The sequence below is a fragment of the Carassius carassius genome, chromosome 4 (assembly GCF_963082965.1).
Source record: "Carassius carassius chromosome 4, fCarCar2.1, whole genome shotgun sequence".
Taxonomy (NCBI): domain Eukaryota; kingdom Metazoa; phylum Chordata; class Actinopteri; order Cypriniformes; family Cyprinidae; genus Carassius; species Carassius carassius.
In genome coordinates, this window is record NC_081758.1 from 32172780 (window position 1) to 32199341 (window position 26562).

The 26562-nt window shown below is 41.8% G+C and overlaps 1 protein-coding gene and 2 long non-coding RNA genes across 3 annotated transcripts in view; 2 read left to right on the forward strand and 1 right to left on the reverse strand.

The window, feature by feature from the left end:
* LOC132139800 (uncharacterized) overlaps positions 1–23885 on the forward strand; it is a 124972-nt gene extending 101087 nt beyond the window's left edge. Inside the window, exon 2 of the long non-coding RNA XR_009433665.1 lies at positions 23797–23885. This is a non-coding gene — a long non-coding RNA (uncharacterized LOC132139800). The remainder of the gene's footprint in view (positions 1–23796) is intronic.
* The window catches only part of LOC132139803 (uncharacterized), a 70327-nt gene that overhangs the window by 30674 nt on the left and 13091 nt on the right, over positions 1–26562 (reverse strand). The window lies entirely within an intron of this gene.
* Positions 20306–24029, forward strand: LOC132139799 (zinc finger protein 703-like). The gene is made up of 2 exons (XM_059548415.1): positions 20306–20999; positions 21764–24029. The coding sequence occupies exons 1-2, from the start codon at positions 20751–20753 to the stop codon at positions 23240–23242; spliced, it is 1728 nt and encodes a 575-aa protein (XP_059404398.1). The 5' UTR covers positions 20306–20750; the 3' UTR covers positions 23243–24029.

A 26562-nucleotide genomic window follows, 5' to 3' on the forward strand; every position in this document is an offset into this window, starting at 1 on the left:
CCTCACCCATCAGCGGTTTTTCTGTGCCATCCTTCACCCCCAGTTCCTGGAGACACACCCACACAAATGTCTCTCTATCTGTTAGAGTGTTCTCTTCTCACTTTTTAATTGAAGTTTTGGTCTTTTGCCGCTTACATTAACAGGGGTATTCAAAAAATGACGGGAAATTATGAATACTAGCACCTCAAACACCGCAAGTCAGATTTAAACCAGGGTGTGGCAAAATTCTGAATTTAGGAACCAGATGCCTTTCCATACATAAATTTGAACTGAGTTGGCCATATAAATGAAGTCTCTTATGCACATCAAGGCTGCATTTATTTAAACAAAAATACTGTAAAAATAGTAATATTGTGAAATATTATTACAAGTTAAAATAACAATTTGCTATTTTGATATATATCTTAAAATGTAATATATTCCTGTGATGGCAAAGCTGAATTTTCAGCAGCCGTTACAGTCATCAGTGTCACATGATCCTGCAGAAATAATATGCCTGCAATGCTGATTTGGTGTTCAAGAAACATTACTCATTATCAGTGTTGAAAACAGTTGCTGTTTATTATCAATGTTGAAAACAAAGTCGTTACAAGTTATCGTTATGTTAAATTGAAACCGAAATCTTTTGTAACCTTACAAATGTCTTCCATGTCGCTTTTGATCAACTGAATCCATCTTTGCTTCTTTCAAAAAAGAAAAAAAAAAGAATCATACTGACGTCAGACCTTTTGAATGGTAGTGTAAACAGGTTAAATCTCTTGTTTGGTTCCTGTACACAACTTTTATGAGGCTGTCTACAATAAAGTGCTAGTACAAAGAGTATCAGAAACCCAAACAAGAGATCCTCCTGTCACTGACCCTCCCAGTATCTATTTTGTAGTCATTAGCACTAGTGTTGTTTCCCTTCCTGTAATAGCAGGTCTAGTTATTTTCCTGCAGTGTCTCTGCCATCTGAAGAGTGCTGTTTTATAACCCCCCACCACCACCACCACCACCCCCCTTCTTGTGTCCTCTAGTGATCAAAGCCTCCCTTTCACAGATACATTTCCCCATCAGACAATACCTTCTCAAAAGCTGCTGTCAGCTCATCTTCTTTTCTTTAATTTCATCTTTTAAAGTTTTTTTTATCTCTCTTTCTTTTTAATCTTCATTCCCCTGACTCTCTCTCTCTTCTCCTCCATTGTGTGTGCTGTCAAGCATGACAGGTTGTATCTGGGAGGGACGAGTGCGGAGAGAATGGTAGAAGCAAATTTACAACAGGACGCCACCTGGCCTTGCCTCAGTAGGACTGTCAATCACAAACAACACACACACACACACACACACACATACATATATATAGTTTCGCACACATATGCTAAGAAAATCTGGTGTACTGCTACAGCAGCTTTGGCGATCAACAAATAGACCTAAGCTGCATGTTCTGATCTCTCTTTGATGTTGCATAACGTGTATTGTGTTTTTCAGAATCACCATGGTGATAGTTGGGGCGAAACCTGAGTGTCAGTGTTTGTGCTGTGAGCGGCGACAGTAACTGCAGTAACTCAAAGTGACGAATGGCTGCCATGGCACATTGATGGGCTCGGGATGATAGACAGGCACTGACACAAGTGCTCAGGACATGGCTGCTGACATCATGCTGTCGCCCAAGGGGGACCGGCGGGCCCCCATGAAACTAGAGGACCTCTGTCAACCACAACGGCAAAAACACATTCACATACACACAAGAACATTAACTTTCTTTACTTCATCCTCCATGTCTTTTGTTCTCTCTTTCTCACATCTGATGGTTGACACCTTGGAAAGAAAAAGAGAACAAGAGAAAAAGAGAAAGAGAATTGAATCTCTTTGCTCATATATAGCATGTTAAGTGGGACAAATGTGATATTTATTCTTTCACTCTTGTAGCATCATATAATACCCTATAAGGCAAAGTAAAGAATGATTTGTCAACTACACTATATTTTCCAGAAGTCAACAAGTCTAGTCTAGTGGTTAGCACGTGGTGCTCATGTGAGATATGCAGGTTTGATTCCATTATGCCATCTTTCATTTTCCATTCCAGTGATTTTCAGCTCCCTTTCTCTTGTATTTGTCTGTAAAAAAATAACTTTGCAAACTACACTGGCTTATTTATCTTAGTACACTAAAAAAAAAAAAAAAAAAAAGTTTTTCTGTCTTTTTCCAGTAAGATAAAATATCTGAACATTCTTTAAACAAGATACATGTACATGAGAAGCAAAACTGCATTAGATATGGAAACTTGTTTTCAGAGAATATAATTATTTTTTGTCACTCTGTCAAATTGTGTATTCTTAGAAACAGTTTTGTGAATAAAAGATTAAACAACCTGACACATACTCTCTGAAAATATGTCATATAGTACGCAATTAAAAAAATCTTCAAGCTCTCAAGAAAATGCATAATTAACTGTAAAAATTAACAACTTCAAACAACACAACAGAGGTCAGGAAGAGAAACTGAAATTTGTCATATTTTAAACAAGTCAGTTATACAATTCATTTATTTATTTTTATTTATTTTTATGTTGTAGAAGTTGTGAATGTTTATGCAAATAATTAAATAAAATAATAAAAAAATAAAAATAAAGATAAATATAAGGCCCAAGTAAATGTAATACATTTTTAAAAATTTTACTTAAAAGAAAAGAATATCAAATAAAAAGTAGCTTGTTTCAACATTTAAAAATTTAAGACAAAAATTCTAATTAATAAAAATGATTTAGTGCAAATAACTCAAAAGTGAAGCCTGAACCACAGTTCATGCAACATTCAGTGTCTGCATGAGTTTTTTTTCCAGATTCCGTAGAGTCCAGATGACCTGAAGTTCGGTCACTTTTGCAGGTTATGATTTATATTGTGCAGCATTGGTCTGCTCACTACCTCATTCAGTATGGAACTGACGTCATTCTACTACCTCTTCAGTCAGTTTAAATAAAATAACTGCTCTTGAGCCCTTTCTCACTTTAATCAGACAGAATAAGCTTTTTTTGCATTAAAAATCTTTTTATCTGCACTGTTTGTTCACTTCACTGGTTTGCACATCTGTCATGTACATTGTACTGCTTTATTTTAACTTTATTTTTAATTTAATTTTATTATATGTCTTTTTTACATTCCCTTATTGTATAGCTGTATCTTATATTTTTTATTTGATCTAGATTTTTAGGTTCTACTGTTATCTAAAAAAAAAAAAAAAAAAAAAAAAAAAATCTAGATAAAAAAAAAAAAAATAAGATACAGCTATACAATAAGGGAATGTAGGTTCTACTGTTATCTGCCCCTCCTTGAACTGCCACCTTAACGTGGTGGAGGGGTTTGAGTACCCGAATGACCCTAGGAGCTATGTTGTCCGGGGCTATATGCCCCTGGTAGGGTCTCCCAAGGCAAACAGGTCCTAGGCGACGGGTCAGACTAAGAGCGGTTCAAAACCCCTTATGAGAAGGAACAATCAAAGGACCGTGACGTCGCCCGGTATGGCGCAGCCGGGGCCCCACCCTGGAGCCAGGCCCGGGGTTGGGGCTCGTATGCGAGCGCCTGGTGGCCGGGCCTCCCCCCACGGGGTCCGGCCGGGCTCAGCCCGAAGGAGCGACGTGGGGCCGCCTTCCCGTGGGCTCACCACCTACAGGAGGGACCGTAAGGGGCCGGTGCTTAGACAATCGGGTGGCAGTCGAAGGCGGGGGCCTCGACAGCCCGATCCCTGGACACGGAAACTAGCTCTAGGGACGTGGAACGTCACCTCACTGGCGGGGAAGGAGCCCGAGATTGTGCGTGAGGTAGAGAGGTTCCGACTAGCGATAGTCGGACTCACCTCTACGCACAGCTTGGGCTCTGGTACCACACTCCTCGAGAGAGGATGGACTCTTCACCACTCTGGAGTTGCCCAAGGCGAGAGGCGGCGGGCTGGTGTGGGTTTGCTTATAGCCCCCCAGCTCAGCTGCCATGTGTTGGAGTTTACCCCGGTGAACGAGAGGGTCGCTTCCCTGCGCCTTCGGGTCGGGGATAGGTCTCTCACTGTCGTTTGTGCCTACGGGCCGAACGGCAATGCAGAGTACCCAGCCTTCTTGGAGTCTCTGGGAGGGGTGCTGGAAAGTGCTTCGACTGGGGACTCCGTCGTTTTACTGGGGGACTTCAATGCCCACGTGGGCAACGACAGTGACACCTGGAGGGGCGTGATTGGGAGGAACGGCCCCCCTGATCTGAACCCGAGCGGTGTTCAGTTATTGGACTTCTGTGCTAGTTACAGCTTGTCCATAACGAACACCATGTTCAAGCATAAGGGTGTCCATCAGTACACGTGGCACCAGGACACCCTAGGCCGTAGGTCGATGATTGACTTTGTGGTCGTTTCATCCGACCTCCGGCCGTATGTCTTGGACACTCGGGTGAAGAGAGGGGCGGAGCTGTCAACCGATCACCACCTGGTGGTGAGTTGGATCCGATGGCGGGGGAGGAAGCTGGACAGACTCGGCAGACCCAAACGTACTGTGAGGGTCTGCTGGGAATGTTTGGCCGAGTCTCCTGTCAGAGAGATCTTCAACTCCCACCTCCGGCAGAGCTTCGACCGGATCCCGAGGGAGGCTGGAGATATTGAGTCCGAGTGGACCATGTTCTCCACCTCCATTGTCGAAGCGGCCGCTCGGAGCTGTGGTCGTAAGGTTTCCGGTGCCTGTCGAGGCGGTAATCCCCGAACCCGGTGGTGGACACCGGAAGTAAGGGATGCCGTCAAGCTGAAGAAGGAGTCCTATCGGGCCTGGTTGGCTTGTGGGACTCCAGAGGCAGCTGACAGGTACCGGCAGGCCAAGCGGACTACAGCCCGGGTGGTTGTGGAGGCAAAAACTCGGGCCTGGGAGGAGTTCGGTGAGGCCATGGAGAAGGACTATCGGTCAGCCTCGAAGAGATTCTGGCAAACCGTCCGGCGCCTCAGGAGAGGGAAGCAGTGCCCTACCAACGCTGTTTACAGTAGAGGTGGGGAGCTGTTGACCTCAACTGGGGATGTCGTTGGACGGTGGAAGGAATACTTCGAGGATCTCCTCAATCCCGCTGTCACGTCTTCCATTGAGGAAGCAGAGGCTGAGGGCTCAGATGTGGACTCGTCCATAACCCAAGCTGAAGTCACCGAGGTAGTCAAGAAACTCCTCGGTGGCAAGGCACCGGGGGTGGATGAGATCCGCCCTGAGTACCTCAAGTCTCTGGATGTTGTGGGGCTGTCTTGGCTGACACGCCTCTGCAGCATCGCGTGGCAGTCGGGGACGGTGCCTCTGGGATGGCAGACCGGGGTGGTGGTCCCTCTTTTTAAGAAGGGGGACCGGAGGGTGTGTTCCAACTACAGGGGGATCACACTTCTCAGCCTCCCTGGGAAAGTCTATGCCAGGGTACTGGAGAGGAGAATCCGGCCGATAGTAGAACCTCGGATTCAGGAGGAACAGTGTGGTTTTCGTCCAGGCCGTGGAACACTGGACCAGCTCTATACCCTCTACAGGGTGCTGGAGGGTTCATGGGAGTATGCCCAACCAGTCCACATGTGCTTTGTGGATTTGGAGAAGGCATTCGACTGTGTCCCTCGCGGCGGCCTGTGGAGGGTTCTCCGGGAGTATGGGGTCCGGGGCCCTTTGATAAGGGCTATCCGGTCCCTGTACGAACGGAGCAGGAGCTTGGTTCGTATTGCCAGCTGTAAGTCAGACTTGTTCCCGGTGCGTGTTGGACTCCGGCAGGGCTGCCCTTTGTCGCCGGTTCTGTTCATGATTTTTATGGACAGAATTTCTAGGCGCAGCCAGGGGCCGGAGGGGGTCAGGTTTGGTGACAACACGATTTCGTCTCTGCTCTTTGCGGATGATGTTGTCGTGTTGGCCTCATCAGGCCAGGACCTTCAGCATGCACTGGGACGGTTTGCAGCCGAGTGCGAAGCGGCTGGGATGAGAATCAGCACCTCCAAATCCGAGGCCATGGTCCTCAGTCGGAAAAGGGTGGCTTGCCCACTTCAGGTTGGTGGAGAGTTCCTGCCTCAAGTGGAGGAGTTTAAGTATCTTGGGGTCTTGTTCACGAGTGAGGGAAGGATGGAACGGGAGATTGACAGACGGATCGGTGCAGCTTCTGCAGTAATGCGGTCGATGTACCGGTCTGTCGTGGTGAAGAAAGAGCTGAGCCGCAAGGCGAAGCTCTCGATTTACCGGTCAATCTACGTTCCTACTCTCACCTATGGTCATGAGCTTTGGGTCATGACCGAAAGGACAAGATCCCGGATACAGGCGGCCGAAATGTGCTTTCTCCGCAGGGTGGCTGGGCGATCCCTTAGAGATAGGGTGAGAAGCTCAGTCACCCGGGAGGAGCTCAGAGTAGAGCCGCTGCTCCTCCACATCGAGAGGGGTCAGCTGAGGTGGCTCGGGCATCTGTTCCGGATGCCTCCTGGACGCCTTCCCGGGAAGGTGTTCCGGGCACATCCCACTGGGAGGAGACCCCGGGGGAGACCTAGGACACGCTGGAGAGACTATGTCTCCCGGCTGGCCTGGGAACGCCTCGGCGTCCCCCCAGAAGAGCTGGAGGAAGTGTCTAGGGAGAGGGAAGTCTGGGGTTCTCTGCTTAGACTGCTGCCCCCGCGACCCGGCCCCGGATAAGCGGTAGAAGATGGATGGATGGATACTGTTATCTGTATGCACCGGGGGTCTGAGAGTAACACAATTTCCATTCTCTGTATGTATGTACTGTACATGTGGAAGAATTGACAATAAAGCAGACTTGACTTGATATTCAAAGCCCTTTGACACATACAGTACAGACCATAAGTTTGGACACACCTTCTCATTCAAAGAGTTTTCTTTATTTTCATGACTATGAAAATTGTAGAGTCACACTGAAGGCATCAAGGGCTATTTGACCAAGAAGGAGAGTGATGGGGTGCTGTGCCAGATGACCTGGCCTCCACAGTCACCGGACCTGAACCCAATCGAGATGGTTTAGGGGTGAGCTGGACCGCAGACAGAAGGCAAAAGGGCCAACAAGTGCTAAGCATCTCTCGGGGAACTCCTTCAAGACTGTTGGAAGACCATTTCAGATGACTACCTCTTGAAGCTCATCAAGAGAATGCCAAGAGTGTGCAAAGCAGTAATCAAAGCAAAAGGTGGCTACTTTGAAGAACCTACAATATGACATATTTTCAGTTGTTTCACACTTTTTTGTTATGTATATAATTCCATGTATAATTCCACATGTGTTAATTCATAGTTTTGATGCCTTCAGTGTGAATCTACAATTTTCATAGTCATGGAAATAAAGAAAACTCTTTGAATGAGAAGATGTGTCCAAACTTTTGGTCTGTACTGTATATCCCATTTACCTCTCATCCTCCTGACCCCATTCGCATATACTAAAGAAAAGCCAACACTGACTCAAGCCATAGCCATCTACCCCGAGTTCACACATTAGTCTAACACGTCAACGTCAGCTCTCCATCACACACACATGCGCACACAAAGACGCATTGCTCACGGCAAACACGTGACCCCTAGAACAGCACATACCCTCACCTCCCTGCAGTGCCAGCTCCTGCTCTTTAGAGAAACAGCTGTTCTCTATAAACCCACACCTTCTCTTCAAAGGTCTCGAGTGTTTGGATTCACAGCTTTATAAATGCGTGTGCTGACTTTGATGAGCAAAGGCGTCCCGTTTAGCAGCTCCCTTTAAAACTCCCACAGACGGCCGCCCACTGTGTCAGGATGAGGATATTAGCCTTTCAATGAGGTGTAAACTTTGTCACAATGCTACAGTTGGCTTCAAGAGAACATTAAAGGGGAGCATGGTGTTACTCAAGGTTGCTTCACACAGAACATCCCACCTCTGTGAGGAAACAGATATGAAGCTGTTATGGCTCTGTAAAATTCTATACCACCTAGTAAGCTGCGGTCATCGTATTTGGCTTTGAGTCAATGCTTACAACAAGGTTTCTTTTTATTGTACGAATGCGGAGTGTCATTTATCTCCGGCTTTTTTTTTTCATAAAACCCTCTATCCCGTCAAAATATCATGAGTCCCATATTAAGGGCATATTTCCAGTAAACGCATATAATCCGATCCACATTATTGAGAGCGTAGAGGTTCCAAGTTGCACTCAGAACCGCTTGGACAAGAAACACACGGTGAGGTTTTATTCACTGGAAAAGTTTCCACTGCCAGTTTCTGTGCATGGATATGATCTGTCCTTCCTCACAGACATTATCTTGTCTACCACAGGCTCCTCCTATCATCCATTCTGATCTAAAGCATTCACTCAAAGACAGAGAGAACTTCTCCAGACAGATGTAACTTAAATCTCACTAAATCCACACATGCACTAAATTACCCATCCTGACAGCTGCAGTCAATCCAGGATATTTACTTTCTTACTTATAAGCACAGAGTACACAATGACAAATTGTCTGAGAGGATAAAAAAATAAAATGCTCCTTCCATCAACCCTCCACCCCTCACTCACCCCAATCCCTCTCTTCTTTCTGTCACTCTTTTCTCTGTCAAATCAATGCCACCAAATCTGTTTTGCTGGCACATCACAGAGCGCACAGTATATAATCCCTGGCAGTTTAATGGCAAACCACTTTTTTCATTTAGTCTTCCCACATGCGAGCTGTGTTTGTAGATAGAATCTGCCTGCAGACTGAGATCAACACATATCAGAACGCTGCCACACGCAAACACACATACCCTCTCATCGCAGAGACAAGAAATGTCAAAATAATGCACAACATACAGGCCCTGTCACCGAAATGAGTTCATTTTTACATGCCACCCAAAAATTCTCATCATATTTTATAAATAAATAAATAAATAAAACATCCTTCAACAGAAGATGAGCTATGTGCAGGAAAAAAAAGTATATTTTTGTATTTGAGTAGATATTTGCTTTTAGATAGCAGCCATATATCTAAGTTGGATCAGAAAAGATGTATGATGGCATTACACCTAGATGGGACATCAAATGATCATAGTGACACAATGCTAAAAGATCTAACAGACAGCATTCCTGTTGTACTTCACATAACAGAACTCGATTAAAGGGATAGTTCACACAAAAATATGAATCAGCGTCATTTACTCATCCTTATGTCCTTCCAAATCAGTTTGCTATCTTTCTTCTGTTGAACACAAAAGAAGATATTTTTAAGATGACTCTCCTCTGATTTATTTTCTCTCACATCAAATAAATTGTTATTGTTAACTTAAACTAAAATTGAAACTATTAAAAGTAATTTTCAGTTAATTGAAATGAAGCTAACATTGAACAAAACTAACAGTTAAAGTAACAACTAACAAAAGTTAAAGTGAAGTACTAAAACAGAAATCTAAATTAAAGCTAACAAAATAAAAGCCCCAAAAATGACAAAGCACATAACAAAAGTACTAAAACAATCTAAAATTCAAATGAAAACTTACAATATAAAAATAAAATGTCATTAAAAATAGTAATAAAGACTGTAATAATACGTAAATAATTAAATGTCACTATGACACACAAATTCTTAAAAATATCATATTTTGTGCTCAGCAGAAGAAACTTATGCACAATTGGAATGAGACGAGTGTCATACTGTACATGACAGAATTTACATTTTTTTGGGTGAACTATCCCTTTAAGCTTTCCTGCTTCCACCAAGTGAGCCCTAACCTAAAAAACATGTATGATAGTGAAATCAATCATATTCAGTCGTGATTTAAATCATGTTAAAATATTTTCACCTTGAATTGAAGAAGGATGGGGGTGTAGGTGTAGGTGAAAATATGGATAGAGATTTCAAAAAGAGAATAAAAAAAGCTAAAGTTAACAAAGAGAAAAGGATTAAGTGCATTCTCAGTGGAGAAAAGGAATGAGCGAATTGGTGGAGGAGTGGAACCGAGGGAAAAAGGAGAGATAAGGAGGAGGATAGGCCATCTTCACTCTTCCCTGTGGGAAGAGATTTGGGTGGAGAACCTCCCTCGTATCCACACGGGGAAAACCAATGTGCGTTTTTCCCCCGCCGCATGTGTGCAAGAGCATGTGCGTGTTTTATATCTACAGAGAAATGTGATTTATATTTTGGAACTTTGATCTCCTAAAAGGCTTTGAGAGTTACACAACAATAATTCTTCTTGGCCAGCTCTGAGATAAATGATGTGCCTATGGCAGAAGTCCAGAGCAGATTTTAATAGACCGTAGGGAGAGGGGCTGGAAACAGAAGACATTCACTCTACATGTATCTGACAGGCTTGCAGAGACTACGGCGCACACTGGAAAGAGTCAGAGGTTAAAACAGTGTATAAATATCATAAGTAATAAAAAGCAAGGGCAGGGAGACGGCATCCTGTCTTTCTCATCACTTCTTTAATATGAGCCAGTTAAGAGCCTCGTGTTCCTCATGTTTAACAAATGTTAATGGACACAAATGATAGCTTTAGCTCCGTTTGTGGAAGGAAGAGGGGTCATATATTGTAAACCCAAAGTCTTTTAAGCATACGAAGGTCAAATGCCTTTTACATGTTCTAAAATAAAGACAGGGAGGAAAACTATTGAGGTGAATGGAACAAAATGGCTACCAACATCTGGTTAAATTATTTCAGCCAGCATTCCTGTAGCTGACATTGGAATACAGTGCTAGCACTGTCAAGATCATGGGTTTGATTCCTAAAGAATGCATACATTTGATACAACCCGAATTCCGGAAAAGTTGGGACGTTTTTTAAATTTTAATAAAATGAAAACTAAAAGACTTTCAAATCACATGAGCCAATATTTTATTCACAATAGAACATAGATAACATAGCAAATGTTTAAACTGAGAAAGTTTACAATTTTATGCACAAAATGAGCTCATTTCAATATTGATTTCTGCTACAGGTCTCAAAATAGTTGGGACGGGGCATGTTTACCATGGCGTAGCATCTCCTTTTCTTTTCAAAACAGTTTGAAGACGTCTGGGCATTGAGGCTATGAGTTGCTGGAGTTTTGCTGTTGGAATTTGGTCCCATTCTTGCCTTATATAGACTTCCAGCTGCTGAAGAGTTCGTGGTCGTCTTTGACGTATTTTTCGTTTAATGATGCGCCAAATGTTCTCTATAGGTGAAAGATCTGGACTGCAGGCAGGCCAGGTTAGCACCCGGACTCTTCTACGACGAAGCCATGCTGTTGTTATAGCTGCAGTATGTGGTTTTGCATTGTCCTGCTGTAATAAACAAGGCCTTCCCTGAAATAGACGTTGTTTGGAGGGAAGCATATGTTGCTCTAAAACCTTTATATACCTTTCAGCATTCACAGAGCCTTCCAAAACATGCAAGCTGCCCATACTGTATGCACTTATGCACCCCCATACCATCAGAGATGCTGGCTTTTGAACTGAACGCTGATAACATGCTGGAAGGTCTCCCTCCTCTTTAGCCCGGAGGACACGGCGTCCGTGATTTCCAACAAGAATGTCAAATTTGGACTCGTCTGACCATAAAACACTATTCCACTTTGAAATAGTCCATTTTAAATGAGCCTTGGCCCACAGGACACGACGGCGCTTCTGGACCATGTTCACATATGGCTTCCTTTTTGCATGATAGAGCTTTAGTTGGCATCTGCTGATGGCACGGCGGATTGTGTTTACCGACAGTGGTTTGTGAAAGTATTCCTGGGCCTATTTAGTAATGTCATTGACACAATCATGCCGATGAGTGATGCAGTGTCGTCTGAGAGCCCGAAGACCACGGGCATCCAATAAAGGTCTCCGGCCTTGTCCCTTACGCACAGAGATTTCTCCAGTTTCTCTGAATCTTTTGATGATGTTATGCACTGTAGATGATGAGATTTGCAAAGCCTTTGCAATTTGATGTTGAGGAACATTGTTTTTAAAGTTTTCCACAATTTTTTTACGCAGTCTTTCACAGATTGGAGAGCTTTACTTCTGAGAGACTCTGCTTCTCTAAGACAAAGCTTTTATAGCTAATCATGTTACAGACCGGATATCAATTAACTTAATTAATCACTAGATATTCTCCCAGCTGAATCTTTTCAAAACTGCTTGCTTTTTTAGCCATTTGTTGCCCCCGTGCCAACTTTTTTGAGACCTGTAGCAGGCATTAAATTTTAAATGAGCTAATTAAGTGGATAAAAGTGTAAAATTTCTCAGTTTAAACATTTGCTATGTTATCTATGTTCTATTGTGAATAAAATATTGGCTCATGTGATTTGAAATTCCTTTAGTTTTCATTTTATTAAAATTTAAAAAACGTCCCAACTTTTCCGGAATTCGGGTTGTAAAATGCAATCTTAAACACAATGCAAGTCACTTTGGTATGTGTCTGCCAAATGCATAAACATTTCTACACTTTTAGAGCTTGTATTGAATTCTGAATGTCATTTTGACCATTGATGAAGTAATCTCTGTAGTACACAAATAAAATGTGGTGTAAATAAATTGTAGTACATATTACATCCATATATTGCCATATGCTTTGACCTATCATTTACCAACCATCCATTGGTGATTACCAACTTTTCATAGTCCTCAAAATTTTTTTCATGAGCTCCCGTTACTGGTTTGAACACTTTATCATTGCTCTTTACTGTATAATTACAGATTTTTATTTAAAAAGTTCCAAAAGGTCCAAAAACTCTCAAGTCATTTTAAACCTGCATGACTTTTTCTTTGGAACACAAAAGAAAATGTTTTGAAGATTGTTAGGGTCCAAACAACGCTGAATGTCAGTGACATCAATAAAAAAAGACAAAATATAAAAAGTCACACAGGTTTGGAATGACATGAGAGTGAGTAAATAATTCTCATTGTTGAGTGAACTATCTCTTTAAGGTCCTAAAAATTTGCATAAATGCATGTAGGGTAAAGTCACAAGCATTTAATTTTGACACATACTCTCCAAGACCTCAAACAGGCGAGTGTGAAGACAGACAGAAAAAGAGAGAGAAAAGGTGGGGGAGACATAAACGAAGACAGAGAGAGCACGAGAGCCAGCCTTTTGTCGTTTCATGTGTAATTTGTGCTCTCTTTCACCTTTTGCTGAGGGACTGTTTCTGTCAGGAGTGGAATGCTCTCCTGCAGCTCTGAGAATGGAAGACTGACAGGCAGCTCTGGGTTTGATTTCAATAACACAGAGCACAAACACTGTAAATTTACAGCTACGGATGACTCTCTGAAAAGATCACCCAAATCTCAGCAGTCATAACTCATTCTCCAACCCTTTGCTCTTCTCAGTGTAGCAGCTGGTTGTACTCAGTATTGGGCCTGACACGGCACTTTGAAATAGCAATCAATGCCTTTATACTGCAGGGAGGACTCGTAAAAGTGTCACGGCCGGAATATATGGCACCGTATTTCATCGCTTTTCTCTATTTTTAAACTGAGTTATGGTGGTGGAAATGTATACCTATTAAAGGTGATATGATGTATTCTCTGCCTTGTTCTTAGGCTCATTTATCAAGTGGTGACTGAAAAGAAAACTGCACCCACTTCTTCACCCTCTTCCTCTCCTTCAGCTCCCAGGTTCTAGCGGGCTGTCGAGGGTAATTTATAGCACAAATGTAGTGTAACCTTCTGGCAGGCTTTGTGGAAGAAGCTTGTGCTCTTTCTCTCTCTTGGCAACTAATAACCTTTTATAAGGCTCAAACTTGGCCAGGTCATTGGGCACGGGAGACAAATCCAGACAGGACCAGAAAAGTCAAATGCGAATGAACCTGAGTTTGCTCTCTACAAAAAACCAAAATCAAATGAATCACGGAAAACAAGGGCAATTGTGTCTAAACTAAATGGCAAAAGAAATCAGTGAAGACAGCATTGACAATTTTAGCACAACATCATCTGATGCTGATCTGATTCTTTACTGTGTGATTTATCGTCACACAAAAAGATAGAGAAAGAAATGGAGAGTTTTATTGGTAGCGATACTACAAGAGTAAGCTAAAGAAAGATCTCACTATTGTTAGCTTGCCCTAAACATAGCTTCTGAAATGAGCATGAACATTCCTTGAGAACTAATGACTTTATCATGATCATGTTCAGTGAGGCAGTGGCAGTGATATTCCCCATCATTTATTACAGCAATTTATTTAGAGAAATACAATTAGGTACTGGATAGAAAAGGTAAGAGCAATTTTTATAACAAAAATGTATTCTCTTTTATTTTTTTAAAGTAAAAAACGTTATTCAGTTGCAATGTTAAAACTATAATAATTATGACAACAGCCTAGAAGACATCATAAAAAATGATAATCATCATTTCCTGATTTCTTGAATGAGCTTGCATTTAAGTATTTCAAGTCAGACCAGATGTTTAGAGATATGTTTCCTTATCCAGTTTGTCTTATGTGTTCCTCAGCTGTGACCTCGTCTTGACAGGCGAACAGTGCGGGATTAATGAGGTGGGCGGAGCAGTATAATAAACGTTTGTTTGAAGTGACAAGGCTGATAGGTGTTGATTTACTTACACACTGATAGGCTTCTAAATGAGCGCCTCCATCTCTCATCACATCAAACTCACTGTGTCCGACAGGGCGCTCCTCCATACTGCAGGCCATGATGACTGACAGCTGTCACTCTGCCAGAGTTTTTCCACATGCCTTTAGATCTCACTTCTTAAATGCATTCTGATCCTGTACTGTTAAATATAATACAGCAATAATTAAATAAATATAATACAGCCCTCACATCCAAGTCACCCCATCTTTGAACTTTTGCCATCTGGCCGGCGCCTCAGAGCCGCAAATACAAGAACAGCAAGGCACAAGAATAGTTTCTTCCCCCAGGCAATCTACCTCATGAACAGTTAAATGTTTCCCACTTAAACTTATGCAAAAATGTGCAATATCCTTATATTTATTTGTTACCCCTCCATCCTAGAACATTCCTGCATCTCACTCAATCCTATTCCATTATCATTTATAGCACAATTGTTTATACACTTATTTATTTGCCAATTTGTAAATCTCCTGTAATTTTTTTTTTTTTTTTTTTTTTTTTTTTTGTCTGTGTGTTGTTGTCTCTGTTTACTGGAAGCTTATGTCACTAAAACAAATTCCTTGTATGCGCAAGCATACTTGGCAATAAAGCTCTTTCTGATTCTGATTCTGATTCTGATTCTGATTATGGTGCAAAGGCAGAAAAAGTGTTTTATCTGGTTCCAAAGTTTAATAATTGAATATATATTTTAAAAAACTATTTATATAATATTAGAATATATACATTTATGATGCTTTATACATTAACACAAAAGAAATGACAAAAAAAAAAAATATATATATATATATATAAATATATTTTAAATGAATAGCAATGGTGTAGCAAATACCTGATGTGTCTTTTTATTTCATAATATCTCATGTATTTTATAACTGCTATTAGTGAATGGTGGAAAAATTGATGCCTCATAATAAAGAAGAAAATGCGCCATCATGTACTTGTCAGTATATGAATATATGATGTAATCTTATTTTCAGAAATGATGGAGGACATCAGGGAGTTGATGAAGGAAAACATCTTTGTTTTTACTGCAGTTTTTACAAGCGGCCAAGAACCGGGCTGTTATTGTTCAGGCAGCAAGTTTACATCTTTTCATTATGTGTGACACAATGGCATAACCTCCTTCGAGATCTACTGGCAAGCGTTTGAGCCTTGTCAGTCAACTGTGAGCTGATTGACAAGACTAATATAGGCTAGGTCAGAATCGTCTTGTACTTTGATGTTGGTTTTGTGCGACAAAGTTAATTAATTCAGTGCGTGCCAGTGAGTGTGACTCAGAAATGAAATGTGTGAATAACGTGGAACTTGCGAACTCTAAAAAGTGAATCAGACTAGCCTAAAGAATAAAGAGATTTCATTTGCCCCATGCATTACTAAAATGGAACGTGTCACGAGCCTCATGAATGGAGTTACTGTTGCTCAATACAAGCATTTTCTGGGCCAGCAACAGATAAAAACATCTTTTGATGTCTGCTTAGATTTCACACAACAATATAAAGCAATCTGATTTGTGGCTCTGCTGTGTGTAGCCGGGTAGTTATTCCACCCCTCCTGATAACTTCCCCATGTGGAGGACAATGGGACCTTTTGTTTGAGCGAGAAGGGTGCATTTAAGTTCATTGTGTGTGTGCGCTTGTGTTTTTTGGTGCACATGACATGTCTGAAAGCTAAATAAAGATCTGTCATTAACTGTAGGGCATGTACATAATCACTCAGAGCTAATCAGCGAGACAGGAAGATGAGTAGATCTGCTAGGCCCTTGATCACAGAGGCGACATGAGAGACAAACCATTAAGCCTGTGAGAGTGCTCAACGTCAACGATATCATTAAAAAAATGGAACGAAGCTTTACTAGGTATATCACTTAAGTCTAGTTCATCCATCTTATTGTATGATATTCATTTGTGAATACGTCATTTGTGTATGGGGTTTCACACAAATATTTATCCTGTCATCACATCATCACTCACGTCTTTGGATCAGGAAGACTCAAGATGTTCAAGTCTGATTACACCAAAACAGAGATGAGTCATTAAATGAACCTGAGAAGCTCCCATTCTTAAAGGATTGTGGAAAGTTGTGAGTGCTATTCACTCGGTGAACTTTTTATGCATCCTTTTCTTGACAAGTTCCTTGACTGTGTTTGATAGGCTCTCTCTATCATCTATCACACTCACAAACTTTACTCTTAGAAATAGTCCACCAAGTTTCACAGTGGAACAGTGCACTTTTAAATATTTGATCCTAAAAATCCCACAATCACTCTGAAGGATTGTGAGGTTTGTGAAAGCAAAGAGAGAAAGAGTGCTACATTTTACAGTTCTCCGGGGTTGGTCTCACATGTCAGCTACACTCCATAAAGCTGTCCTGTCCCTCTTTTTTCACAGGATTATTATTTCTGGAGAACAAACCAGGCATGAGCAGCAGACTCCCTGCCTCTGGGCTCCCTTTTCATACCGCTCACCTCATAAATAAGTCACAGGTGATTAAATGCGAGTGATTTGCATCCTTTTTGTTTGTTTGGTTTTGCCGTCTCTCAGTCTGTACCAAAGAGTGACAAACTATTCCGTGCCAGTCAAGTACAAGTTGCAAATTTAGAACAGCAAACACTGGTTTACTTTTAGCAGAAAAAAAGCATGCTTGCTTAGTTTAAATTAAATTATTATTAATTATTATTTTCTTATTTTAAACTTTTCTTTTTCCCCATACTCGTCTCTAGGTTTCATATCCATCACTGTTTCACATTAACATGAGTGATGGCCTGCTATACAATTCCGGTAGGTTTTCTGCACTTCAGTAATCTGTGCTGAGTGACCTCTCACAAAAAACAGTGAGGGATATGAGTGGGCTACGGTCAAGCAGGATGTCTAGCCTCTGCTTTAAACCCTTTGTTTAGTCAAAGTTATGGTAAAGCCCTGTGCTTTGATACAGTCATGCATAGGCGAACGCCTTCAGGCTTAACAGGGATTGGTCAGACAAGCCTCTTAAAGCGGTGGCCTGCCCTTTAAAATCCACAACAGGAAATGACCATCCGTCATTTATACATGTACGTCAAAACAGCTGTTAGCAGCCCACTTCAAGGCCAGACTTGAAAGGAGCTGTTCCCCGTTGTTGCAGCCCGCCCTCAGTTCTTTCTCTCACTCTCTTTCTCTTTTTTTATTTTCCCTTCCTCCTTCTCTAGGGTGCCTTTAAACTCCCTCCATTCCACCCACACCTCTGCCCCCTGCCAAACTCACTTATCCTGAAAATGTTTTTGTAAGGCAATCCATCTTAATTCTAAACCATTGGAATTCTAAGATTTGAGGTTTTAGGTCTGCGATTCATGTTTCTTGCATTTTTAAGAAGGCAGCAATCCTTCAATTTCTTTGCAGTCCTAAGAATATAACAATGGTTACACCCTGTGATTCTGGGTTTCTGACTAGTAACATCATTTCTAGACAAACGGAAACATTCCAGACATCTTGACCAAACTTTACAGAGTTGCAACAGGAATGGATCAACAGTAAAAGCAGAAAACACTGAACGTCTACTCATTAATACGCTCGTTGACAGGTTAGACCACACCTGTCATAACTTGTGTGGAGCAAAGACAACAGATGTGTTCAAAGGAAGCGATCGCATCATGTCACTTAACCCCAAGCGCATCTGAATTTGAATGTTTCTGTAGTTTTACAGATTTGCACAGGCATTACAGAGTCCTGTATAGGTGGCAAGTGATGGATGACACTAATAATGACAAAGCAAACAGCAGGGCTGTTGACAGAAGGAGAGGTGACATCATATAACCACCGCTGCTATCTCTCAACACACACATGTGCACGCACACACGTGCAGAACGTTAAATGGCTTTTAGATGCCGCAGGTAAAGAGATCCTTGTTTAACAACAGCAGATGTGCCTCTACGTTGACTTGACGATGTGTAGTTCCTGAATAAGACAATTTGTGTTCAAAACTTAAATACTAAATTATGAGATGGATCTTTGTGTTGTGAGACAGAGTGACAGTTTAATTAACTTAACATCTTTGATTAGCAAGACAGAAAGAACTGTTATGTATGATTGAGAGCGGTTTAATACTTTGCTACTCCAGTCGACTAGGTACTCGTCAGTAGGTACTTGTGAAGTGTGGGAGGATGTTTGTGTGTGTGCTGTATGTGGGATCTAAAATGACAGGTTGCTGACAAGCTGAAAACTATCTGCTGCTGAAATGCAGTGTCCTGAGGCTTTCATTCCTCCCTGCACACTATTATTAAATGAATATTCACCCCTGCCACCCAGATACGTGAGACAAAGCCCTGCAAACACATGTCTGCCTGTTGCCCCTCCTCTCCCTAGGTCAACAGTTCATGCATTCTGTCTTTTTGTCATTTTTATTACACTAAGGCAGGCAACATCACCTTTCAAGTAGCTTCCCAGGTGCTCTTTGTTTTTAACCCCGAGAACAGCTCCAGAGATCAGGCCATTCTCATCTCTCTGACTCACCTGACATGTATTGCCATTCAGAGTAATTTAAATATTCTCAACTTTTATGCTGTCAGTTTGAAATATGTTTTATCCTATAATGCATTATCAATACATGACAGCTAAATGAAATGAAATTATATATGCGCACACACATATAAATGCAATTTATAATTTTTGTTTGATAAAATTTGCAATCAATTTTGTGTATGGATGCAACATACGCTTGCCAAAATAATGTAATACAACCCAGTCCTATGTCTGGGGTTTAATAATGCTGGGTAGAAGCACGAACAATAAAAGCCACTAAATGTACTGAACTTCAAAGTTACTCAGACACGAATTAGCACAGTCTCCCTGTAATAGCCTCTGTCAGGCTTCATTTTTCAATGATTAAGCCAATTCATTGCATAATTAAGTTAGCTAAATTACTTCAATGGCAAAGTAACATGGGATAATGTAATAAAGTTATTAACATTCCAGAACTGGAGGCACACACATAGGCATATGCTGTTGTTCTGTATGAATGTATTCCTCAGTATCACTTGACTTGTTTGGCCTTAAAAATAAACTGCTACCACATTTCTGAAAGCTTTTCACTTCATCACTATGCTCTATTATTACAGTTATGGTTGTAAGGTAAAATCAGCAGCATTAAATTTGAATTTAAATTATGCAAGAACAAATGATAATAGTATGAATGTCATTTTCAATGACATGTATAAATACATCTCAATGAGTTTACTTATTAATAACTAGCAGCAATGTTTGAAACACTTTCAGCTTAATGATGAATCTTTAATATCTTTGTACACAATGTTTGAATATTTATTCTTTAAAACTAGGTGTTACTCATATTTAAAATAACTAGTAATCCAACAGAGACTATTCCAAAATAAACAATCCAAGCCAATATCATCACATATCCAAAGAATTCAGTGGCAAAAAATTGCAATTTTTACAATAAAGCAGAACAGAATAAGAAAAAGTGACTATTAGAAAGGAACTAATAACTTGTGTAAAGTCTTATTAAAGTTACTACAGCAATAAATATTACAATAAATATTAAATACAAATTAAGCTATTATTAATGCAAGACACACACAAAATTACTATTAAAATAAATACTATTAACAAGACTAGATGAGTTATTAAATAAATGGTAAAACAGCATGTCACAGTCTTTGCATGTTTTGACATACGAGCAAGCACTTGGCCAGCGGTCCGGAGCGAAGATAGTCTCCGCCTCTGTTGTGCCTACCCACTTATTACTAATGCAGATGCAGGCGATTGGACGGCGGCTGAGTGCTTTGAAGTTCTCCCTCAGATCTTCAGTACGAGCAGAGTATATGCGTACGGAGGGTGTAGTGAACACACCGGAGCGCACACGGACCAACGGAATGCCATTGTTTGACACGATATTTACCATTAGTTCTGTTGTGTAGTTTCTTTCTTTTTATTATTTTATGATAAGTATACAAGACTTTTCTTATTTCTCTTATAAGTCGTCGTTTGCGCGCAGCGGACTCGCGATCATTTTGAGGTTTAAGGCAACACTGATTCGGTGACGGAACGATGTGGAGACGGAGTGTACGTTCTTCATAGAGACTATAACATCGCTCTTTCTCTGGACCACAGACAGAGTCGTTTCAACGGGATATTTAACTGCTGGTAGAAATAGGATATAATGTCGTTTGGCTCTTTATTAAAAACACTGGATATCTCTAAATGAAAACTGAAGGACACCCGCCCCGTCGCTGCCTTCGACAGGTCTCCGATCCGCCCCGATCCAGATGAGCGAACTGCCTCTTGGATTTGCAGTCATTTCCCGGAACCAGCAGACCCTTAAAAGTCGTTACATTAACAACGATAGTTCGCCCACCTGTGTAAGACCCCAGATCGACTCACTGCCGTACCGTGATCCCGCGCGTCAGGAAAAAAGGCTGCCTATACGGATTCTCAAAATGTTGACCGCTCACACAAGTCACATACTTCACCCAGAGTATCTGCAGCCGCTCAGCTCCGCGCCAGTGAGCATCGAGGTACGAGTTACTCCTCTCTAAAGCATCTTACTTCTTTCTATTTAAAAAAAAGATATTTGTTTTACTCAGAAATGCTACTCGATTATCCGAGTTTGTGCGTTTCTATTAAGTGAAAGGTTGGTAATTTCATTTAATAGACATGTCTATTACGTGTGCGTTTGATAGGCTACGTTTTATATAATCTTTCAGTATTACAGTTTTTTTCGCGCGCATAGTTTTAATTAATTAATTCGGAATTCTCCTAACGATTCTGAATGCGATTCAGCGCCCATTTGAATGGATTGTCCGGATCTGAACGAGGCCGTGCTCCACTCTCTGGCAGCATTTTGTAGTTTTCATATTTCCTGATCGCTTCTGACATGCGTCTATGGTTTTTACTAGTACTAACATTTTTAAAGCCACTGTTTATCTACCAGCTTATCTAACATTTTGACACAAAAATAAAGCAGTAGATATTCATAAAGAAAACTCGAAACACCTATACTCTGTGTGTATAGGTACTGAAAAAAGTATAACAACGAATAATGAATAATTTAAAATGTGACTATAACACAGACACAACTCAAATTGCATTTTATGATAGTCATACATTCCATCCTAAATGTATACAAAATGACTGTAATATTTTGATTAGAAATATCATCAATGTTGCAATCATTAAACACATTCCATAGAATTGATTTTGAAAATAACTGTTATTTCTGCCAGTCCATGCAAAGAAAAATAAAGAATTAACTGAAATTTTTTTTTTTTTTTCCCCATAGCTGGATGCTAAAAAGAGTCCCCTGGCATTGCTGGCCCAGACCTGCTCACAGATCGGTAAACCAGATCCTCCTCCCTCTTCTAAACTGGGATCCCTCTCCTCTAGCAGCCATGGAGACAAGGACAGTCGCTCTACCAGCTCCAGCCTGAAGTCTGTGGAGCATCAGAACCAAGACGACAAGTCCAGCTTCAAGCCTTACTCTAAAATTGGATCGGAATGCCGGAAGGATGGCACTGGGATTAACAGCTCAGCAGATAAAACGGGGTTCAGAGTGCCAAATGGCGGTTCTGCAGCTGTGACGTGCCCCACTTTACCTCCTCATGCCCCCTCTCCACGGGCCAGCTCTCCTCAGCAGACATCAGGACAGTTGCACACACACCGGCAGTCTCAATCTCCACTATCACAGAAACCAACACATCTACAAACTTCTCACATGGACTCCAAAGCTGCGGGTTCAGACCCAGGGAACGACAGCAGCAGCAGCGGTGATCGCAATGGGAAAAAAGATTCAGACCACAACAAATCTGGAAGTCTGGACATTGCACAGATCGCCAACTCTAGTCACGCTCGTGCTAGTGCAAACTCCAGCAGAGCCAGTTCCACCAGCAGTCCTCAACCTGACAATAAGGCTGATCCTCAACCCCCTCAGCCCAGCCTGGGTGCAGGCCACATCGCCCCGGTATCCCCCTTTAAACCGGGCCACTCTGTTTTTCCGCTCCCATCTTCCACCATGGGCTACCACGGCTCCATTGTCGGGGCGTATACTGGCTATCCTTCTCAGTTTGTACCTGGGTTACCAGGAAAGCATCCCAGCTCCAGCCCTCTTACAGGGGCCTCACCTCCCTCTTTCATGCAGGGTTTGTGCAGGGACCCATACTGCCTCACCTACCCCAATGCACCCCATCTCGGGGGCAACAACTGCTCTTCCTGCGTTCATGATCCATCATCTGCCTTAAAGACTGGATTCCCACTTATGTATCCCACCCATCATCTCCACTCCCTCCACCCTAGTTCTCTGTCCTCTAGTGCCACCTCGTCTCTGTCCCATCCTCTGTATACTTATGGTTTCATGCTGCCCAATGAACCGCTCACTCATGCCTGTAACTGGGTCTCAGTGGGTGGCCCGTGTGACAAACGCTTCTCCACCTCAGAGGAACTCTTGGCCCATTTGCGTACGCACACGGCTCTGCCAGGTTTGGATGGGAAGCTGCTCTCCGGTTACCCTTCATCTGTCTCCTCTGCCGCTTCCTGCCACCTCCACCTGCCTCCTCCCAACAGCCCAGGAGGCCTTCCCAGTTCCCTCTCCTTACGTGGGTCACCAGGGCTAGGTTTGGCACGGTATCACCCTTATGGAAAGGCACACTTGCCAGGAGCACCATCCCTTCCTATGCACTCTCTACCAGCCACAGCGCCCTACTATTCTCCCTATGCTCTATACAGCCAGAGACTGGGCTCAGCTTCTGCTCTTGGGTACCAATGATTTAAAGACTTTGGACTATGTAAAGATATTGGCATGAGCTCGCTGGAAAGCACAGGAACATGCAGGATTCCCCTAAAAAGAATGAAGATGGGATAGTTATATTCGCAATGAGGAATAAAATCTCATCTGCTTTGGATGACTGTTGCTTAATTAATGGTCATTGCAAATGTCAATTAAGATATTAGGGAACCCTTATGAGATTTAAGGTGGAGAGCTAAGGAGAACGCCGGGACTCATTTTATGTGATGAATTTTTCTTTCCCTTTTTTTTTTTCCAAGTTACCAAAAGTGTGTATTTATTTTTCACTTGAGCGCTTGACTTTTTGTTTTCTAAGGGACATTTACCGGCAAAATTAATTCATTACAATTTTAATAAAGGAGCAGAATTTTCACAGTATGAATATGGTTGCTCCCATCATACACTTTGTAATAATGCAATGTTTGCAACAACAGACTACGACATTGTCTCTCAGACATAAAATCTTTCTTTTACCGTCACTTGCTTTTGTGCGTTAGATCTGTGCAACTCATTCTCTTTTTGGGAGAACAGTTGAGCATGACTTGTTCAACAGCTACCTTGTTCCTTATGATTTGGCGTTTATTTTGTACTTGTACAGATCAAAGAATAAAACGGAAAGATGTGATATATTTTCTATTGTAGCTGACTCTGCAAGTTGGGGATGGAAGTGGAGAGGGGAAAAGAATACAAATAAGAGTACTATGTTGTGATGGCAGCGCTATCCATTTAACAAAGTCTTATTTTGTTTAATAAATGATACTTGATTACATTTATAGATGTGTTGATGTACCCCCCTTCTCTTTCATATACGTTTCATACACTCTTAGTAACACAAACACTTTCCCATTTGAAACTTTTTGTTAACAGACTGAAGAATTGCACAGACGGATCAGAAAAAGAAATAAACCACCTGCTATATAATAAACATTTCATAAATGCATGTAAACATTCACCAATTATTTTTAGTTAGTTGGCAATTCGTATTAAAACAAAAAAGGACTTTCACTTGAGCAACTAATCTTTGACTTTAGCTTTCTATACTACTGACAGTTTTAGTAATTAGTTTAAGGTATTAACACAAAATAAGGTCCTCTGTCTGTTCACTGTTCTGCTCATAATGTGAAAGTGCAGTGTTAGTCACTGCTGCTTGTTTGTGCCTCTGCAGCATTGTGTAAAGAGCTGCCTCAGCACAAGGGAGTATTGGGTCTTAAATACAGCTCAATGATAGCCTGGTAATAACCCATGGGAGCCATACACTCACTCCCAGTGCACTCTGATGGATTGCCTTGCTACACAAAGGGCAAAAGATGACAATGGGAGGCTGTTAATAGAGAAATATTTATCAAATGCTTGACATGACCCCCAGGAGTGCAGTCCCCATTGTCTGACCCAAGTGTGTTGTGTCCTGTGGTTCAGAAAGTCTTGCTTAATGTTGTGCAACAAAGAGGGTCAAGATTCAATTTTGTTGATCTGATTGCATGACTATGTCAGGCTTAATGTTCCAAACAGAAGAGGCCAGTGTGTATACTATTCTTCAGAACCATTTCCTCAAAAAAGATGAGTGGCAATGCTCTCAAGCGCTAGGATGAACCACACACACACACGTACGCACAGATTCTCAGTTCATTAGCACTTCAGACAGGAGAGGACGCAGCACAGGTGCCACTTGACAGGGCCATTAAATGAATAGATCAGTCCACCACCTCTGTTAACACAGGCTATCCAGCAAGGACACAGCATACGGCTCCTCTTGTGTGAAACCAGGAGGTCAAGACTAGAGGAGGAACTTGCAGGAAAAATGTTTCTGAGTTTACATTACCCAAATCTACATTTTAGTAAGGCACAACACAGGTCTGCTAATAGTGCACAGTCTACTCATTACAGTCACAGGGCAGAATGATGTATAAACTGCAGTAGCGAGTATCTAAACTGTAGTATTGCATTTTGTTGACAAAGAGCAGTTCAAATCTAAAAGCAAGTTTCAGCGCCAAGAATATTTTAGAAATGGTCTTGAATGACTTCCTGTGAGACTCAGAGAGGAAGTTATTTACTGGAGTTACGGACTATTTGAGCACAGCCCAAGAGAATTAAAAACTTCATAACATGGATTACATCGCCCCTAGTGGCAAAGAAAAGAAATGCAACTCCAATGAACAATATGAAATTGTTTAACTTAATCAACAAACTGTTTTGTACAAATTAGATAATGCATATCATGTCCTGATCGTTTAAATGCATACCATTTTGATGAAGAATTAGGGAAAAATTAGTATTATGATAGAATATTAGTTACTGCCAGTACAGGAAGGTTAAATGGAGGGGAGGGCTTTTCACATTTTATCCAAAGGAGAGGGATTCATCTTGCCATCACCCCATTCCCACTCGTTCATCACATTCCTGCTCTGTCCTTCTCTCCGTCTTTCTCCTCATCAATCTCTCCCTTGCCTTTTATCTTTCTCTCCCTCGTCTCCCGGGCTCCAGCTGAGTCAATATGCGGTCACTCTGTTTCTGTCGCCTGCTTGTGGAGGGGAGGGGAGCTGGATGGATGTGTGGGTGGGGGTGTAGAGTTAATTTAGTCCCTGACCAGTGTCTTCTCAGCAGGGCTACACCTGTTTGATTGATCTCTTTCTCCCTTTCTCTGCTGTCCCACTGGGCTTAGAATGGACCCCCCCCCCCCCCCCAGTCATTTACTAAAGAGAGAAAGAGTGTTTGTGAGTGGGAGAGAGAGAGCTGCATCCCATCACATCCGTGTCCTGGGCAGGCAGCCCGGCAGCCCTAGTGATTAATGACGACAGGGTGTGGAGCTGCTCCTCAATTAGCCGCCAAGTCCACAGAAACTCATGAGGCTGACAGCCCCAACCTGAAAAAGAATGAGAGAGGGAGAGAGTTAGATCAAACCCTCCCTCCCCGACTCTTTTTCTTGGGCTGTCTCTCTTTGTTAAGATCTTGTCTCTTGTCTCTCTTCACCTACACCCTCTTTTTCCCCTGGCTTCTCTCCTGTTACTTTCTTGTTGTCTCTTTGATTATGTTACCCTGATGTAGACTCTCTCTCTCCCTTCACAAACTTCCATATACATTACACTCTGTTAATTACTGCATGAGTACTCTGATGACTGTTTGTCACAGTGATACAGACCAGACTGCTCTGTTTCTCTCACACAAATACACACTCAAGCTCATAAAGCAATCAATCACACAACTGCTTCTGCTTCATGACTAAAAAAATCCATTGAGGACTTTCCATGGGACTCTTAATCACATCAACCGCATCACAAAATACCGCTCCATAAGCCAGCAACAAC